The following is a 20,966-nucleotide window of genomic DNA, read 5'->3' on the forward strand; positions in this document are numbered from 1 at the left end:
CACATGCTTTGGGAATTCCACTTAAAACAAGCAATTTTTAAAAAAAATTATAGAAATTAGCTAAAAATGTCCCACATGTCTCCCTCAGTCCTCTACTCTCAAACAGTTCAGTAATTAGTGGTTCACATTCAAATCATAAGGAAGCCAGATTGAGCTCCTTCTCTTCTGTTCTCCCAATAGAGCACCTTACCCCCTGCAGGGTCATAAAGAGACTGAGATTGAAAACTCTCCTGTCAGAGATATTATGCTTGGGGTAAATAATTAAATATCCAGTGGAGAATAAAAGTGAGCCTGGGTCTTCCTTAGCCCAAGCTATTTGCTTTACACAGCACCTGCTCCTTCTTTCTTCAAACAGAAATTCCATCCTGAAGCTGAAAAGTCTTTCCCAACAGAAGTTTCTTTGAAACTGGAATATATTAATGAAAAAAAAATCTGGTTTACAGATTTTGTATTTTTGCATTTAAAAACCCCTGAAAATTCTATTTGGAAAAATTCTCAAGCAGCTCTGTGCATAGACTCCCTGCCCTTTGACCCTTTGCTGTACCAGTTTTCCCAAATCCAAGCTGTGGATATCTAGAACGTGGTATTTATGTACCCTAGCAGAAGGTAGCTGCAGGAAGCAGTGGGTGATCTTTCTGAATCCCCTTCCTTATCATGCTGTTCAGCATAGGGCTGGGAGCACCTTTCCTCTTTCTTTATTATTCCACAGGTCCGGGAGTTAGTTTACTCCAAGATCTGCAGTTTGAGAGGGTAAAAAAAGGAAATAAAAAATCTATCTCCTGGATGGACAAAAATATTGTCCTGAAGGCTTTGCTGGGATGTATAAGGGTATTCTGGATCTGTCTCAGTCAAACAGGGATATTGTGTTAACCAATCCTCTGCTATACCCTGGCATCATGCCATTAATTTTAATATCACTCTAGCAGTTTATACTAGTTAATCATCCCTACCAAATGTTTAACACATGCATTGCCCACTCTCCCACACACACAAGTACATCACTCTCTGTCTTGATTTTCACTTTCTAATAAAATCTCACAGTTTTTCCTCCCATTGGTCTCTGGATTTACTTCTTTTCCTCCCTATGCTACACAGACATGTTTTATTCTTAAAATTATTCAACATTCATGCTAGTTTATGTCCTTTTTAAAATTTCTATATGAATCACTGTCTGCACTGCTTTTCTCATATTAATTTTAGTGGGTATTCTTCAGCACGTGTTTCTTGTAGTCTATTACTGGTTTGTTTCAATGCCATCCTCATGCCTATAAGCTTCATTTTCTGGGTGTTTCTTTCCAATGTACAACTATGGCACCTAAGTGAAGCAATTTTGCTTTCACAATGTAGATACTGGCCAACAACAACAGTATACTGCAAAAAGCTTGATTAGAAGCTTTACACAAAGAGGACAAAATCCATTCATCAGCTTAGGAAATGTGAATTAGTTTTATATGTCATTCTTCCTCTCTATCTTGTATCTGTATGCCCATGTGAAATTGTTCCTCCAAGTATATCTAGGGATCAAACTGAATGCCAGGATATGACAGGAGCATATGTAGGAAAAACCTATCCCTATTGCTCACTTATCAAGATACTGGAAAGAAATACAAAGAAAAGGTCCATCAAAGAACTGTATCACATCCCCTGGCTTCTTTGAAATGGAAGTTTTGCTACCAAGGTCAACAGCATGAGGACTATACCCCTTTCTTTTTCCCCTTATCCATACTTGACTCACATATTCTCACTTAATGCTTTTCTATCTGAGTTCCTAACAGACCAGAAAACATTTATATTCACCAAATCCCTGTGGTATAGGGAAAGTGCCATTATCCACATCTTACCCCAAATCATTTTCTTTATGCTGGAGTTGGCTAAATGCAGCCCAGTTACTGAGATACTGACTTGCTCACCATGGGAAATGCAGAAAACATAACTAGAGAGATTGGATATTTGCTTTGATAATGTAGAAAAACCGTGCTGCTGATTGAGGTATCACAAATAGAAGAAATTAGGAGGGACAAATTCAAATCTGCTTTACCCACTGCAGCTATCAAAGTATGTAGGTGAGATAATACACAGGCATCTGCTGAACTCAGGTGTGGGACTATTCTTGCTCACCTTGTGTATCTTTCCCCATCTTTCTTTCCCCTAGAAATTTCACTGCTAATCAGCACTATTAGAATAGGGTACCAATGTGATTCTGAAATAACTACCTGTAAATTCAAGTAAGCTGTTAAGTAAATGCTGTTACTTTTCAAAATGTTTTCTTTAATGGTAACAGCTTTTGGTAAGAATGCTTTTATGGTAAGCCCATTTCATTACATGAAGAAAGACAGACAGACAGAGAATACCCAATGATAAATACTTCACATAGGAGTCTGTGATTCACGATATGCCAATGATACCTGAACTGTGACACTTGAGCTAGAGATATCAACCAACAGTTCTGGGACTGGTAGACAAGTATGCACATTTGATCAGTCCTATTTTATATTGCTTTTAATTTTACTGCATTGTCTGTAATGAGGCACAGTCATGGTTCATATGGTCAATGCACAGGGATACGATGATGCTTTCTCTTCAGTGAAATATATTGACATGAATGTGAAAAGTAAACACTCTCTGCTAGAACTATTCTATAACTTCTATGCACATTATTTGACAGTTTGGATGCTCTATAAGTCTGAGAAAGACTCATCTATATAGCAAAGAGGATGACTATAGGCAGAGTAAAACACAGGACTTACCCCTATTGTTCCAAAACTTTCAGGCTTTCTTCTAATTTTTTTCTTGCAAAGGTGTCTCCATAACCACTTGATAAGATACCACAGAGATTTTGGGCTTGGTATGACATTAAAAGGAGTGGGCAGAGTTCCTCCTTCTTCAAAGTAACTCATCCAGAGTTTTGTTCGAGCAAACTTCCACTCAATGTCTGCATGATCCTGCACACGTGAAACACACCATCAGCACAGGTATAGCTGTAATTAATGAGGTGAAACAAATCTTTGCAAAAATCCTAAACCCTAAAACTGGAACAAGTCTGAAATACTAATGAATTTTCTTGCTAAAATACTGCCATCTTCATTTGACAAAAAGTCTTTAATACAAAGCGAAGCTAAGCTGCTTTACTTCAGTAGAGACGTTTGGTTTGTACAGTATATATCCACTTATCATTCCTTTCCCTGTTACAAGCTTTTAAATAATTCAAAGTCTCTCAAAAAACTTACAGGATAATTACAACCAGAAAAATGCTACATTTCTGGGAGAGATGTTTTGATAGCAGCTCATTATTATTCCACATAGATCACTCTAATCATGCTGCTCTGCAGCAGCTTCAACAAGTCAGTAAGTCTCATGCACTCCCTTAGTAATTGCCAGCCTCCAAAATTCATACATAAGTTATCCAACAAAACATGAGGCTACTTAAAACTGTTGAGTCAAGCATCCTTTTTTCCTTCTACTTCAGAATGATATGTTTGAAATAGGTTCTGGGATAAGTTTTTTATTTTTATTAGAAATTTTATTTCTTTAGGATTCTAAACAGAATTGTATAATTCTGCAAAGTTTAGAGAAATCAAAACTAAAGTCTGTGGAAAGATTGCTAAATGATTGCAGCTGAACAAGAAGTTTAAATCACTAATATTAGATTTGGATAACAAACATAGTAGCCAAGATCTTAAACTACAGTCTAGCCCTAGCCATACAGTAATCAAAACAGTAATGCAGAAGTTGTAGTAGGAAAATATTCTACTTGCAGTCCAAGTTTTGGCAAATGGTACTATGTAGTGATACTGTCCACCAGACTTTGCAAACTAGTGTTATATAAATATGGGTAGTCAGCATTTCTTTTGTGGAAAAAATTATATTGTCTAGATTTGGGAAAAAGGCACATATTAAAATCTTAAGACTTTTGATTGCTTTCTGCATGACCATGTTTGAATTATCATATGATGAATCAGTGTTTTTTTTTTCCTTAGTCTTCTTAATAGACAGTTGAGAAATAAAAATAAGCCAATACCTCTCTTAAGGATAAAGACAGTTATCATTACAGAAGAAAACAGGACACTGCTGAATTGGAAGACATGACCTTTTGTTTGAATTGCTAATGGGTCCAAAACTGTCCATGCAACATAAACAGCCAATTTCTTGGTAACTGTATATTCACACCAGATGAAAATGAAAAATAAAATCAGTCTTTCAAATGCTAATAAATATAATGCATCAAAAATAAAGCAGAGACATAACAATCTTGGGCAGACTCTTTTTCAGAAGAGGTCCTACACAGTGGAGCTTGAGCAGGGCTGTAGCTCATGCCACTTGCCAGAAGCACCAGTACACCTTTCTCAACCCTGGCTTGTTCCGCAGGGTCAGCTTTTGCCTGTTCAGCATTGCAGGGAAATTCCCCTCTGCCCAGTCTAGCTTGGTTTCTATATCCTTCCAGAACAGTGCAAAAGAATTAGAACAAATCAGAAAATTTGTGCCAATGGCCTGCCTGCAAAATGTTTTATTGCCAGGAAACTGGGAAGTAGGAACAGATAGAAGGTATACACTTGAAATCATCTAAGAATAAGGAACAACTTACAGCAATAAGTTGGTAAGAATTATTCATCATGGCTATTAGCATGTTGAGTAGAACAACCAGAGATATTACATTATAGGTACCAAACATGGTGGCCCCAACAAATTCAGTAAATTCATGCCTTGCTTTCACGTTGGTCACATAGAGATTGATGAGTCCAAATATAGACCAGAATAATGACTGCAGAGTTTCAAATAATCTGAAAAACAAAACCCAAAAAGGAACAGCTGCATACTAACAACACATTTAGATTTCAGATTGTTCAGTTTTTCCCAAACATACACAGAAGTCCTTGACTTGACTGAGATGAATGATACTTAATCACAATATAGGCAACATAGAGGAAATATCTCTAGTGAAACAATGGCTTAATGCTTCAAGTCTGAGCCTCTAGATATACAAGATAGAATCTATAAATAAGGCTGATTTTGTTCAAACTTCTGAGGAATAAATATAGTTTTGGATATTTTATGTTGGACACTTTCCTTTGAAGTATTTTGACCCTTTGCCTTGACTGTAGAGGGTAGAATAAGGGATCCAAAAGTAACTCAATGATTGTGTTTCACCAGGATGTTGAAACAAGTATGGTATCCTCAGATCTACTCACTTTATGTAATTCTAGTTTGTGTTGAGAGCACTGAGATAAAAGGAGCTGTATAATTAGAAAGACATTATTATCATTAGCATATGTTTTGTTTTGCAAAGAATGGAGACATGAAAAAGACAAACATGCTGCTCTCAAAAGAAACTCATGCTTTTTATAATGGAAGTATATGATATTCCCTTAGAGAAGTTTGGGACAACAGCTAGGAAGCCAGTAACATGACAAAATGTAAAAAATAATGCTCTGCAACTAGATAGCTTGAAAAAATTTCGCTTTTGTACAATGTTCAGCTACACTATAGTGTCATAAGCATGGGCCCTCGTTAGACCCTTTGCTCTTCAAAAGTTTGGAGCAAAGTTTTCTGCATATCTGGCCCTATATTTTGAGATTAATTAGAGCGAATCTTCCTCATGTGTCTCTCCTGCTACTTATCCAGGAAGTACCTGACACCAGAAGCAGGTTTCCCAGGCAGTATGTGTGGGCCACCAGTGCTGTCCCCACCGCACCCAGAGCTGGGAGGCTGCTAAACTGCTGGGACTCGTACCACCCTGTGTCGTCCTGCACACTGGGATGTGCTGTCCAGAACTGGGCAAAATCTAATCCTTCAGACAGAGCCCTTCCCACCATGTGGTATCATCTGTGAAACATAACTTTGGCATGCAAACCACTACAATGCTGTCCTAGAGAGATATTCTGAGAGGACAGAAGACTACCACTTACAGAAACTCAAGGTCCTGCATCTCTGCTCCTGCAATACAGTGTATACTGATGGTAAAGTACTGCTCTGGAGCCTCTTGTATGGTTTGCAACTATCTAAGCACAAACTGAACAACCACTATTCTCCCCTGCTCACAGTTGCTGAAAAGGCTCATAAGGCATTGCAGTTTGCCTTGACACCACCTTCTGGCACTAGTAGCAGTAGTCCCCACTATTTCCCAGATTAATAATATTGCTTCCCTCAATATTGAGCTCTGAAAAATTTTCCTGTGCTTTTCTGTTCAGATCACTTAAAGTTTAGACCTGCGTAGATGTTATTAATATCCAAGATAAGTATGTTGTGACTGAGAAAAGTTACTTGATTAAGATGACATAAAAGCTGTTATTTTTATAAAATTATTTACTTTGAGAAGAAGCCATTGGTAATAAATATCTTTTAAAAACAGTCCAGATACACAGAAGTTAATCGGGAACAGACATTTATAGCAGGAGTTTGATTCAGGTTGGAAGCTGAAAGATGAGATAGAGAATTAGTGTTCATTTGGTAGTGTCTTGGCACTACTGATGAATTAAAAACCAGAATGAAGTAAAACTGATTTTTAAGTGAAAGAAAAACAAATACTTTATAACAGAAATTAGCATAGAAATTCGACTGTGTAGAGTACACTTACGGTCAGTAGAAGCCTCAACTGAATGTTTTTTCCTGCCTCAGTTTATCACATTTACAAGGAATCTTTACCAGACTTATTTGATGCCCACAAGTAGACATGGAAGAAATGTAGAGCGACAGCTTCTTGGATAAGCAAGCTCTGATCTGGTGCCCTTAATTCTAAATATGTACCTTTTAATCTCATATATCTTCCTCCTATCTTTATTTTACCTTTAATCTTTTGAGGTATCTTGAATTGTACAGACTTCACTGTGGTATGGGGTGAACATTGTTACAGAGTGATGCAATGTAAATATTTAAATTTTTTTTAATTAGGCTAATATTAGATGTGTTTGTCAGGACACCGCTGAAACACCAATAGAAAACAGAGCCTCTTTCCTGTAAACAGCATCTAAAGGATTAAAATATTTGGGGCAGAAGGGAAGCATAGAAATAGATCAGCCACTTACGTTGAAAATGCATTATTCTGCTTTTCACATCGTATTCCTTTGCAGTTGCCAGGTTCATTTGTCTCATAGTAGAAGTACAGCTGGTTCAATCCATTTGCAAAAGCTAGCAGCACAAGGCAGTATATGAAGAGAAATTTCAAAATGTCCAGCAACATTCTTCCTAGAGATATCTGCAGTGGCCCCAGGTGAGAATTTGCAGTGAATAATGAGATCAAGCGCAGGGAGCTAAAGATGTTTGCAATTGCAAACAGGGCCTCAGCCACCAGGGTTGGATGCCACATGTCCCAGCTCTCCCGTGGAACTAACCCACTATACTGAAAAGAAGAAGAAAGGAAGAAATTACTCCTCTATTTTTATGCATAAGCAAGTTTGTAGTTTTCTTTATAACCTGTTAAATTAATTTGCAGATATCACAATAAATTTTCACAGTAGCAAAAGCAAGTCTAAAAATTCTGATTGAGCAAAAGGAACAGTTTCAAACACCTGACTTTTAAGAATTATAGAAACTTCCAGCTGTAAAGTAAGGTAAATTATTTCTTTGGAGAACAGTGCAGGGCTGACAATGATGGATAGAAACACACAAGAAATTTGGCAAGTTAGAAGAAAACATTCAGTCAAGGAATAAATATATCACTTAATCACTAGTACTGGACCAATGATGAAAAAGCTGTTTATTAATGAACCATGGCAAACTGCTTGTATGTCTCATTATCACATAGTCTGATCCCTGGAACTGTGAATATTTCCTGTTCCAGCTCTACTTGAAGATGAAAGATGTTACTCTGAACTGAGGCTTAACTACTGTGTCAGACTCATTATTATTTATTTGGTCTCATTAGTCCGTCTTATAGAACATATCAGAGGGCAGAATCTATGCTATGCAGCACTCTAAAAAAGAGGGATAATATAATGCAAAGCAGATTTCAAACAGGGACTATGGTGCAGTCTGTCATCACCTCATCTAGGCTACACATATACATCCTTCAACGAAAATGGTCGGGAGGATGGAGATGAAAATGGTCAGAAGGAAGGAGCACCTCTTCTCTGAGGAAAGGCTTTGAGTGTTGGGGTTGTTCAGCCTGGAGAAAAGAAGACTCTGAGGAAACCTTACTGGGCCTTCCAGTCCCTCAAGAGGGCTTATAGGAAAGATGGAGACAGACTTTTTAATAGGGCCTGTAGCCTGCTCATATAGACGGAGGTAGCCACTTTAATAGGCCTGTATGGGACATGAGCTAATGGTTTTTAATTGAAAAAGGGTAGACCCAGACTAGATATAAGGAAGAAAGTTTTTTTACGATGAAGGTGATGAAACACTGGCACAGATTGCGCAAAAGAGCTGGTAGATGTCCCATCCTTGGACACATTCAGAGTCAGGCTGGATGGGGATCTGAGCAGCCTGATCTAGTTGAAGATGTCCCTGCTTATTACAGGGGCATTGGACTAGATGACCTTTAAAGGTTGCTTCCAACCCATACCATTCTATGAGTCTGTGATTCTACAATACAAATTGTGGATGGGAACTGTGCATTGTTTTGAACACTGACAGTTTGCACAGGACCCCACCACACAAGGGTTTCTCTAATCACCTGGTAGTGCATGTGAGACTCTCCCAGTGCCTGACACCAATCCGTGGCACAATTTCATTTCCTCGTATACAAGCAGCCATACCAGCTGACAGTTTTGTGGATTTGGGGATGAGAACTGCAAAACTGGAGAACACTCCATTGAAGAGTTAAGAATTACTCACCCTTGCATTTCTTTGAGCAGTGATATTTGTTCTCTACAGAGCAGGGAATTAAACCCAGACCTGCTGGAGTCATCGGTCAGTACTCTTTTAAATAGACTATCCTCTCCCTAATAATCACGCTGTAACATAAAGTCTTAGTGCATTTGGCATTTTGAGAGAGATGATCTTCTGCCTCATCAACTATTGCCTGCCCTTCAGTCCAATTCTGATTGATTCAAGATCAGTGCTTAAAAACAAGCAGTAGAAAACAGAATTTATTTACCAGAGACAATAGCTAGGAGATAAAACAAGAAGAAAAAGCAGAAGACAATTTTTTCAGTGTTCATTGAAAGAGCTGAAAACTCCCCAGCATGATTCCTATAATGTCTTTCTTTGAATAATATTATACAGCACATCACTGCAAATTCTCATGGCACTTTACAACCCCCATGGCTGAAAACTTGTACCTATTAAATAACTAGGAACAATTTTCAGCACAAAGAAAGATTAGGTACCGAACAGTGCAGTAGTTGTTCAGATTAGGGAAAAGTACACAAGGTAAATTGAGGGAATAAAGCAATACATATTCACAACAAAATACAAAGAACATATTTGAAACTAGGACTAGATGGAGCTTTTGGTACAGAATCCAAAGCATTGAACTGCAGACATTTTAGGTGAGGGCAAGCAGTGGCAAATTCCATGGAAGTTAAAGAAGTGGGGGAGATAGGGGAAAATCTAAGGAAATACTTTTCTGAGTAAACCAAACTACAGGATACTGAATAAGTATAGCAAACAATAGAGCAAAAGAACCAGGATCAAGTTTAACAAATCAGGTGTGGACAGCTATATCTGTGCTGTCACCTCCTCTTACAGACAGCAAAGAAAAATGAGAAGTTCTAGGGTAGGAGGAAAGTAGATATCCCGAACAGGTCAGATGAGTTGCTCTTTCTCATTTTCTCCTCATTGAGTGCTGGGGAAGGGGAGAGGCTGTCTTACAGTGGCGTCTTGCTAGATGTATCCAATGTCATATCTTCCAGAAGAAATGAGGTTAAGGAAAAATGTGAGAATAAAGGACTTTGCCTATGATGTCCTGGATCAAGACACAAAACTCTTTTTTGATTCAGAAAAGATCAAATGACCTCTTATTTGTAAAATAAGGCACAACTGTGTTATTTTAGCTTAACTGATTCTTAACTGGGCCTTTTTTGGGCCCAAGTGCTTCCTGCACATGTGGATACAATTCAAAAGGTGTTGTGGTTGTAAGCAGGGAGTGATGGCTGTTTCGTTTTGAAGAAACATGATTTAAGAGACTGGAAGTACTTGGCAGAAAAAAAGTCGGAAAGGTGAAGGCCTGAGAAATAAGTTTGGAAATGATCTGTGAAATATACTAACTGAAAGAAGACTGCAAATAGTATAAAGAAAGTAATGAGCATAAGAGGACTCTAACAAAAAAACCCTATTGATTCCACTAACAAGTAGTGGATGCTGAAAGGTAATCTCTAGAAATATCAAAGCAAAACGTGGAGAATAAAGAAGCTTTCATGTTAAAAGGAAAATAAAGCAGAGGAGACTAGGTATACTAAAACCAGGAACAGTGGAAACAAAAAAAGCAAAAAAGGAGAAAAACTGTATCTTAGGGCCAAACAAGCCAAAACATGCAGAATTGAAGTATCTGTTCTTTCTCTTATGTTTGTTGATGTTGGTCTGTTCTATACAGAATAAATAAATAGTTATTTTTCTAGGGAATGGAAAATGGTAAAAGCAAATTCAGCAATACTGAGCTTGCTGTAAATCATGATGTTGGTACTCTGCAGTCCTCTATTGTTTTGTGACCCTGATGAATTTCTCTTCCCACTTGAAATGCAAACACAAACTTTTGACATGTAACAAAGCCAACCATCACTTAATGTGATTAAATAATATCTATTAGTGGTTCATTGGTTGAAGGAAATGTACATGGCACATCAATGAAAAATTAACAAGGGCAGAAAACAAATAGAGCAGCATATAAACAGTAGAGTTTCAAGGCAAATATATCATGCCTTTGCGATGCCACTCAGGAAATATAAAATAATAATTCTTGATCCTTACTCAAATGAACTCAAAGGCAAATCTAATATCAGAACCATTTATAAGAAAATATCCGAGTGATCACTCTTTTCCCGTTAAAACAAAAGACATGATTTGTAGATCTCATGAAAGCACCAAGAGAGATCACACAGACATGTAGCTCAGGCTACCGGAATGTTTAATGGGCTGCTGGACCTTGGTCAAAGGTGACCCCCTTGTTTCTGATCACAAAACGTTAAACAATATCCACTTCAAGAAAAGTACTTTAAATCCTTTCCTGAAAGGTCATATGTAAATGTGAACCCTTCCTATTTTAAAATCTTTGTCCCAATCTTTGCATTCACTATGCTGAATTTCAGAGCAGCAGTAGGAAGAAGGCAGAGGAATGGCCTAGCAGAGAGCTTTAAAATGGTAATTACACTCAGGGAGGAAGGAGTGTTAATCCTCACATGTAAATGGACATTTGGTCTGTGAATCTGGTAAAACATCAATCAAAACCATTTTACAATGCAAACATGTAAGAGGAAGTTAACTTCTGCAGAACTGGTTGCAGAAGAGATACATAATCTTATTTACTACTGAACAAAGTAGACCTGACACAGTGATCATTAAGCCAGTAAATACTGAGACAAATAATGTACTTTTAGTTACCTTTCAGAGTTCTTGCCCTGAATAGGAACCTGTTTCCCTACCAGCTCTTCATGTCAGTGGCTGAGACACATTATCTGCAATTTGTGCATGCATTGCTGTGCAATACACATACTGCTTGTGTGCAATTTCTAGCAGAAATTGGAAACAAGCAGCACTATGTTCAATGCTCAGGTTCAGCAAATATTTAAGATAACGCAAGCAGGTTCTGCACACAAGTTGGCACTGCACCTAATTTTACACAACAGTACAAAATAGATTATCTTCCAAAAACATAAAGAGAACCATTTATACTTTTTTGACACACAACAATTTCTATCTACAACACCCCATCCAAAAAAAAATGTGTTGCTTAAAGTCTGCCATGTACTTTCATGAAATGTGTGACAATGCACAATTTATAATGACATTTTTATGGAGGAGAGAGCATTTCAGTGGATATACTGGATAATTTAGAAAGACCTCACATGTTGATACACAGACAAAAAGCATAGCCCTTTGAAAGTTATGAGATGTACTCATTTGATTTGAATATTGGCAATGAAACACTGAGTTATCTTAGCAGTTTTCTCATCCTGAAATTACACACTTTGGTGTATTTTACACTATCCCATCAGCTGCTGTAAATAATATCCATCTGTTTAACTACTGCATCAGTCAGAAAGCCTTAAATGGGCAATAAACACTACATTTTACTTTAGGAATATTTATCACACGGGAGAGTAGCATGAGGGCACTCATAATTTAATTCAAGGGAGTCGGTTAAAATGTTTTTCTAGGCTGTTTGAACTGATTCATAGAAGGTAAACACATCTAAGGCTGGAGGTTATATAATTGATTTGATAAATACAGAAAAGCTGTAACATAGAAAAACCTTTCTTGCAAGGTTTAGGAAAATAAAATAAAAGCTTTACATCAAAACACACTGGTTACATGTGGCATCCTTTCAGTCTCATCTGGCATAGTGGTAAGGAACTCTGTTGTAGGTATTTGAAGGAAATGTGGCTGGGCATTAAATCACACTAGTATTATTCTGTTAATTACATCATCATATCTTTCAGCTGACTACCACAACTGAGGCTTTTTTAATGAACAAAAATTTTTAGGTACAACACACAGCATGCAGTTAAAAAAAATATATTTGCAGAGTCAAAGATAGTGCTTTATGCGCTGTGTTATGATTGCCATCGAAGCACTAATTTGGAGAGTAATGGATGCACAATATCCCAGATACTGTCACCTTGGAATCTGATTACCATAAGCAGAAGCTGTCTGGGAGATGAAAGGATTATAATGACTTCTAATTAATATAATTCTGAAGTGAACAATTGCCCATCTCCAATCTTTGGAAACATCCATTTTCAGTGAACTGTTCACTTCATTACATTGAAATGACCATTTATTTTCCAGTCACTTTATGTGTGTAAATAGGCATTTCATCAGCTTTAAATGACAGCTCTTCAGACTTTGGAGCACCTTCCTCTTTCATGCAACAGATCCATGTTTCTTTGAGTGAGAAGATTTCCAAAGCTTTGCAGCCAGAGATCCAGCACCTCAGAAAGATTTTGTCGGGGAGGCTAGTGTGTCAGCATATCCCAGATATTTGCCCATCCCTGCCCATGACCAGCTGACATATGGATCTTTGTGAACAGACATATGATGACATAAATTAGAGGTTCCCAAGTCCCTCTACACTTATGGCAGGGCTGCAGTAAGAACAGCTGAGGTTTGAGGAGAAGAAGCTGTAACTGGCTACTTGACAACTCTCTCCTTGTCCCAGTCAAAAGTATCTTGGCAGAGGAGAGACTCTTACCACGCATACAGGGTAGTTGGTGGCAGGGAACTTGAAAGAGATGAAATACAGTGCTGATCCCACAGCCAGTAAAAATGGACTTAGCTTTACCTTAGATGTGAAAAGAAGCCTACAACAGATGCTAAGAAATACTTTAATTTCCTTTCAGATGTGGTTTCCTTGTGCTTGAGACCATTTTTTGATTATGGATCCATGTGGGATATATGCAAAATGTTCATACAACATGCTCTATGGCTTTGGAAAGAAGGGCTGTTCTGCTGGAAGATAATTCAAACAGTGGAAATATAAAACTACTCACAACAAGTCCATGAAAAGGATCAGAAAATGAACATACCCAGCCACAAGTGACCATTTTGACCCCTTCAGCTTTAATTTTTCATGTTTCACTTATAATAAATTTTCAAAACAAATTAAAATCTTGCTCTTTAGTTGCCCCCCAATTCTGAGTAAATATTTTGCTTGTAGTCCTGTACAAAAGTTCTGCATGGTGCATTAATGTCCTAAGGGCAATAATTTCTTACTGAAACATACTCAAAGGCTAATACAAAACATAATTGTATGCAAACATTATTAAATATTAACAGTGATTTTCCTTTTCCAAGAAAATAATAGTATGACAGTTCAGGACAAAATATAAAAAAAATATCAAAAGACTGCATGGTCCAAGAAGAAAAAAATTTACAACACAATGTTTTGTTTGCTCTTATACTCATCTAGCTTCCTGTCATAGCTGCAGAAGATTCAATGAGCACATCATATATCTCTGGCATTGCTAAGCCTGAGCAGCTCCAAATATAGAAGAAAGATTGAAAAACCCTGATCTGATTTATCTGAAAAAGTTTGCTGATTTAAAAAAAAAGTTTACCTTTGAAAACGCAACAATTTTCAGAGAGATTGTTGCCAGGTACAATGAGTTCATAACAAAATCCATGAGGTTCCACCAATCATGAATGTAGTCCTGCAGTCCACCATCCCACATCTGTTTAATTTCACCCCAGATAAAACCTGTAAACAGAACATAATTCATTAAGCATGAATATTAAATAAAAGGGCTGCAAGTATTCTAGACACTTATGATATATTGATTCTCCTTATAACAAGCATAAAGGGAAAGTGAATAAGTGCTCTAAATTGTACATATAGTTAGGTGGAATTTTATCTTCCCATTAATGTTTCCAGAATTAATTTGTCAGGCAAAACTAAAACTAGAAATAAATTTAAAAAATCATCCGCCTGTACAAGGGCAATTTATTTGGCTTTCTTCAATCTCTTTTCCTGTTGTATCCTAAAAAGTATAAAAAGGGTCTTAAAAACAGTCACCACTGCCAGCTCAATCCTTGACAACTGATACAATATAACACAAACTGGAACATTTATGACTGCAGGTGTCAATCTAACATATTAATTTATTTCAATTGGAACCCACACAATAAGGAAGAGAATTTCTGTTGCTATTGTCAATGCTGAACTGAAGTCTCCCTTTTCCTTAGGAAATAGTAGTATCTCCAGCAGAATATTTCCTGTAGATGACTTCCTCTGGGACATGAAGGAATTGAAACTGCTTTCAGGTGTGCAGAGCATGCATTGTGCTAGACACAGTGAAATAGAAATATTCAATTCAAATGGGAAATCTAGCAAGTTGCCTGATATGAACATGGTTTAACAGCTTCAGAGACAACTGTGTGGAGACTCTTTAATGCTATAAGCATCAAAATCTCCCTGAATAAGATACTCTACATTATTGCATAATATGGTGATAAAACAATATGGAACATTTAGATGCATATTTCATATTATTATCTACAGACCTCTTTTGATAACAATTTTTCACAGTTACTTTCTTAAAGGAATTTCTTACTTTTGTGCTCACTAGAGGGACAGAATTCACCATAAATAAGACCAGTCTGTCATGTATAGATGTCAAGATACAGTTAATTCAACATGACTTTTCTCCACCTGCTTATCACATGTTCTTTAAGAAAATGTTGAACAGATTTTGTGCAGTGACCTATAGAGTTTTGCATCTCCCTAGTCTGACCTTAATTCTGCTTGAACCTTTAACATTCTGTCTCAATGGTCTTCTAGCTGACTGGATGGAAAACTTGTGTGTTTTCTTAAACATGATCCCCAATAAGTAATTCTTGGTCTATTGTTCTTAGTGCAAGATAGGTCTTTGAGTTATTACAATTTAATTTTATAGTGTTTTGGTGTGAGGCTTTCCCAATTGCTTTCAAAAGGAAAAGTTCCTTCCTCACTAACTTCTCCCCTGAAATCTCATAGGTCATAAAAAGCACCTGTTTTGTGAACTGCAATATACCCCTCGCATTTCAGACACTGCTCTGAATCACTCCTGCTCCACCTGCAGAATAGCACATAAAAACCACTGCTGTGCTGCAGGAGGAGACCTGGTTCAAGGCTCAGAGGAGACCTGGAGCCAAAGGCTGTGTAATATGGATATGGCCCTTAAGTCTCAGTGTTAGAGAATAGTGCCTTGCACTTTTTCATTCAAGAAATACAGGTGTAGTCGCCGCATATTGACTCTGGGAAGACTGCTACGGCACAGAGAACAGACAGTTGCATTGATAGAAGATCCCCAAAGAAAAAGGCTTTGCAGAAATTGATACATACATTCACAGAATTAAGTAAACTTTTTCATATTTCATCAGAGTTAATGTTCTATTTAAAATATGCTTAAAAACAAGAAAAGAAATAGGTTGGGATGATTAACAAGATGAATGCTTAAGCAAGAGGTTTTAGGTTCATTAAAGTCTTCTGCCAAGATACTCCATGGTTCACAACCAGCCAAAGATGTGAACTGATACAGACCACAACAGGGATGTTCTCTGTAAGACTGTTGTTTAGCCTCATATACTTTGATAGCACTGCTTAAAATCTAAAAGGATTCTGTACCGATTGAAAGAGAAATGCTGACTAATGCTGTTGCATTTGATTCGTTTTGTGAGTGAAAAGCCAGACTTTTCCCAGCACTTCCTAGGCTTCAGAAAACGCAATGTAATGGTAAAGTTGACATTAACAGAGAAATACTGACCTATTACAGAATAGTGGGAGAGAGTAAATGGATGTTGTAAATTTGATCATTTTGAATTAGAAACACGACTAATCTAAGCTACCAGCAATTTTGAAATCATTTGACAGCTTAAAGTGCTGAGTATACTTTGACATAGTAAAGCTGGTGGTTCTAATTTTTTTTTTTTTTGTTCAAGACAACTTTTATGTTCATCCTGATGCTGGGCTTATTCTTTTCTTACATTATGAAGCTATTCTGAGCAATGAATCTTAGGGATTGCCAGCTGTCTTTTCAGGTTTAATTTACAGTCACATAGCTAGAGGTATTGAAATCCACTTGTAGATCATAACTGTATCTCTTTGCTAGAAGGAAAGGTTGGGGTGAAGAAGTCAGTCAACTCTTATTTTCACAGGGTCTGACACAATATGCTAATTTTGTTCTGTTACATTCATTGGGAGAATCAGGAGAAGACAAGGAAAAATCTATGGTTTTTTTTTAAGAAAGAAAAATACATTCAGAGATCAGAGCAGCATTATTTATCTCTGTGACCTTGCACACTTCCCTTTTCTATTTAGAAGACTTATAGATAGCTGCATACAACCTGACTTTATTGTGTAAGGCAGTTTCTTGGCAATTCCAGAATACGACCAGACATGATAGAGGAGGAGAAGACATGCAGTGGCAAGACTGTCTAACAGGGGCACTGTTACAGGTAGAAAAGAGATCTAGAGTCCAGGTACTGCCTCCTTATTAATGTGCCAAAGCAGCAATATTATCACATGCTGACAGAGCTCATGTCAGATCTTCATATTCAGCAGCAAGAAAGGTGATGTCTCAACAAAATAGAGGGGACATGACCAGCCTGCACAGAGGTATTTGGAAAAAATTGCTAAGAGGAACCAGCCAAATACAATGGGTAAATCTAAACGCGAGAGCCTTTTAGACAATCAGGTTGTGGACAAGTTCATTGCCCAAAGCCCTTTTTACTTCCCTGGAAGGAAACAAGCATGTCCAAGGCAATAATCCTGTCATCTGTAGGTGGGCCAGTCTTCCCATTGACTGAAAAGGGAGCCATGGAGGATCAGGCTGAATTAAAACAGATGTCTAACTTCCAGGTGCCTGTATTTAGCTGAACTAATCCCATCCAGAGCAGCTTTCACTGTTCTAGCTCAATATTCCTTGCACATTCTGTCTCTTTGCTCCAACTGTGTCTTTCCTATCTCTTCACACCGGCTAGATCTCACACCTGCCTCTTAAGACCCTCACCTACCCGTTCCCCATCAACCTGCTGTTAGCATTTATTGCCACTTACAAGGAAATTATCAACATTATGCATCTCTTCCACCTCATTAATCAAGGACTTATATTGAAAAGTTGAGGGTGAGACTTTCAAACACTTGCTGCATTGTTAATAACTAGATACTGGAGCAATAAAAGGGAAATAACAGCATGGATATTTTGAAACAGGCTGAGATGACACAAACAAATTTCATTAAATGCCCCATGGTTTTAATGGGATGAAATAGACATAAATTCAGGGCAGGAATCCCACGGACCACATAAGATCCTGGGAATGACAGGCACCATGGAAAGATTTTGTAGAGCACTGTGAATTATCACATATGCAAGCTGATCAGTGCAGCCATTTGACTGAAATCCAGTTTGCCTAAAGCAAGAAAAAAAGCTAAAATAGGTCAGATAAAACAAATTTGGCCAAAAAAATGGAATCTATGTGCTAAGTATTTTTTTAGGGAACACTTGTGAACATAAATTAAAAAAGTTCTTTCTGCTAAATTAAATCCTACATATTGTAAAATTAAATTTTATTCAAAGCAACAAAATGGACAGAAATACTTCTTAATGAAGAATAAAAGGCACTGAAATAAGAATGTTCTGAGAAAAATACCATTTTTCATGAGAACTACCTCATAATATTTTTAAAGAATCCTTAAGTAGTAGATATAATATATATGATCAATATGTAGGCACATCAATACATATACACTGATAAGACTAGCTTTTATTTTATATATTTATCTACAGGTTTAGATTTTGAAGCTGCATTTCCAGACTTGAAATCTCTGGATATTAAAACACTGAAATGTCTTTTCAAAAATGTGAACTTGTTTTTACTTTTCATAGATTAAGACTCTGTTGGCAAACCTTGAAACTTTGAGCAGGGCAGCAGTTAAATGCTCTTACAAATGTTCTATGTCTCTTTTTATACAGCCTTGGGTTAGACACAGTATCTTTTTGTGCAGGCAGGTAACTTTCAGATAGAAAACATTTTGAATCTATCCTGTTTGAACCATTACAGCTACCTAGACCTGAAATTTTACTGTTAAGGAACACGTCTCTTAGTCTCATGCAAAAGAAACAAACAACAAAGAAAAAAACTTCCCTATGAAATCCATTTAAAGATGTATTAAGTTCTAAGAAAAAAAAAAATTAGATACACCCTGTCTAAATTCCTATTTTGTACTGAAACTTGAGCAACTGCAAAAAACAATTTTCCAGTAACTGTAGGCATTCACAAATATTTATGCCATCTCCATAACACTAAGTTTTGTTGCTTATAATTATGGTTAAAGTCTCACTGTAAATAACAACATTGAAATTTGTCAGAGAAATATATGAAAGGCAGTATCCTGAACTATTTTTGGTTTCAAAAAGATTTGTGGATCCATAGCTAATTTTGGCCTTACCTTTCCCACAAAAAGGTTGGTTGTTCCATGCTATTTTTGTTCCTTACCATTAAGTGATGGAAAACAAGAGGTTCCTCAGGGTCAATCTCTGCATGCCAAGATCAACAACAACCTTTTAGTATGTTTCTTGGAGAACATATTTTTACTGGGCTGTGAAATCATTTAACTGACAAACTCAACTTTGCTCTACTATGTGGAGTTTTTCACAGATGAAACAAGAAATGAGACAAGCTGCTAATGATCTAAAGCTCTCTGAAGTCATATCAGGGAATTCAGTGAGTATTGATGAGCTTGAAATAGCTCTTTTGTTTCGCATCAGGGCCAATGAACTGATCTCTGCTGAAGGTATATGAAGGTAACAAGAGCAATGGAGAGGCATTCTGGCATAATTCAGGGGTTCCCAGTCTCTGGTGCATATTTTGTTAACAGTACAACTATGTCAAGAGGACATACACGAAATCAAACACATGCCTTCTGCTTTCCCCTGGGGAAATGGCTCTTTGTGAGGGGAAAAGCTGTGCACAGTATCTGGGTCCTGTGTCAGGTCAGGCAAAGAGGTGGGAATGACATGGCCAGAGGCACCATTTATGTCCCAGCTCACTTCCCAGGGCAGTTATACTCACACATTTGCAAATGCTTTTCAGATTTACAATAGATTTTTACTAGAATACCAGAAACTAGAATATCAATTAGAATACCAAAACCTGTATTTAACTGAAGGTCATGGCACCATTGAAAGTGTTTTCCAAAGAAAAAGTCTCCTGGCTTTTTTATTGTAATCAAAATAAAAGCTTTTTTTCCTCTAGCTTCAGTTTTGGAAATGGTAAGACCATACTAGGTCAAATCTAAAAGTACAAAAGGTCACATATCAGCCAACATTGCCAACAGCCAAAGAATATAATAAAATAATATATATATAAAATGTTTATCTTACATTTTTAAAACCTAGGTGAAAACAACTGAGTAAAAGGTCCTATTATGGCAGGATCTAGGCAGTTGGGACAAGAAGTGACTCTCCTGTTGTTTAGTTAAATAATTTTATTAGTCAGTCCAGTTTTGTAATCCTGAGCAAAAAAGAGATATTAACTGGCTGAAGCGAACCTAGTGGAAGGCCATCAAGCTGACTGAGGACTGGACCACATGATGCACAAGAGGCTGAGAGAGCTGATTTTGTTTGCTACTGGAAAGTATTGCTGTTGTCATCCACTAACAAAATTGCTGGTTATGAATAACTGGACCCAGACTTATCCCTGAGGTGCACATTGGAAGGACAAGACGTAATGGTTTCATGTTGTGGCATGGGATATTCCACCAAATACTAGGAAAAAAAGTTTACCAGTTGCTAGACACAGGCACTGTGAGAGAGAGGCTGTGAAATATCCATCCCTGGGGAAATTAAAGACTTGACTGGGAAAGATCCTGAACAGTGTAACCTGTCTTTGCAGTTAGCCTGCGTCAAGCAGTAGTTTGGACTAAATATCCTTGTGTGGTCATTATGTGCATTATCCTTCCTTAAACTGAAGTTGTGTTCCTGCTTTGTCTTGGGTTCTTTTCCTCTTCTATATTTGTCACTACTGATTATGTACTGTTTCAGCTTACTGGCCATATTATCCTCTATATCTGCTCCCTGGAACATGTCAATTTGTACTAACAATTTTTTACACAACACTTTTTTGACCAAATTTAGAAGATGATGCACAGTGTACATGTGACATCTATGATCAGTTATTCTGAAGTGGCTTGCTGTGCCATCAGTTTGGATGTACATTGTGCTAAGTACAAGGCTGTACGTTCCCATACATCCTACCAGCAGTTTGCTAACCACAAATGTCTGCAATTTGAACAGTTCCCAAATGTCCACGTTCTCTGTAGATTCACGCACTTCAATAGCATAAACCACTCTGACAGAAAAGATAGGGAACACATCGCTCAAGAGATCCAGTAAGGCTGCATT

At 37.3% G+C, this 20,966-nt stretch overlaps 1 protein-coding gene across 1 annotated transcript in view; it reads right to left on the reverse strand.

The window, feature by feature from the left end:
• Positions 1 to 20,966, reverse strand: part of LOC103804467 (short transient receptor potential channel 4-like) — a gene marked incomplete at its 5' end in the record, with an annotated part of 34,369 nt that overhangs the window by 8,648 nt on the left and 4,755 nt on the right. Inside the window, 4 exons of the mRNA XM_009077081.1 lie at positions 2,748 to 2,942; positions 4,583 to 4,778; positions 7,020 to 7,333; positions 14,145 to 14,284. Of these exons, the coding sequence (XP_009075329.1) occupies positions 2,748 to 2,942; positions 4,583 to 4,778; positions 7,020 to 7,333; positions 14,145 to 14,284 (845 nt within the window). The remainder of the gene's footprint in view (positions 1 to 2,747; positions 2,943 to 4,582; positions 4,779 to 7,019; positions 7,334 to 14,144; positions 14,285 to 20,966) is intronic.

This window comes from Acanthisitta chloris, unplaced genomic scaffold (genome assembly GCF_000695815.1).
Source record: "Acanthisitta chloris isolate BGI_N310 unplaced genomic scaffold, ASM69581v1 scaffold13416, whole genome shotgun sequence".
Classification (NCBI taxonomy): Eukaryota; Metazoa; Chordata; class Aves; order Passeriformes; family Acanthisittidae; genus Acanthisitta; species Acanthisitta chloris.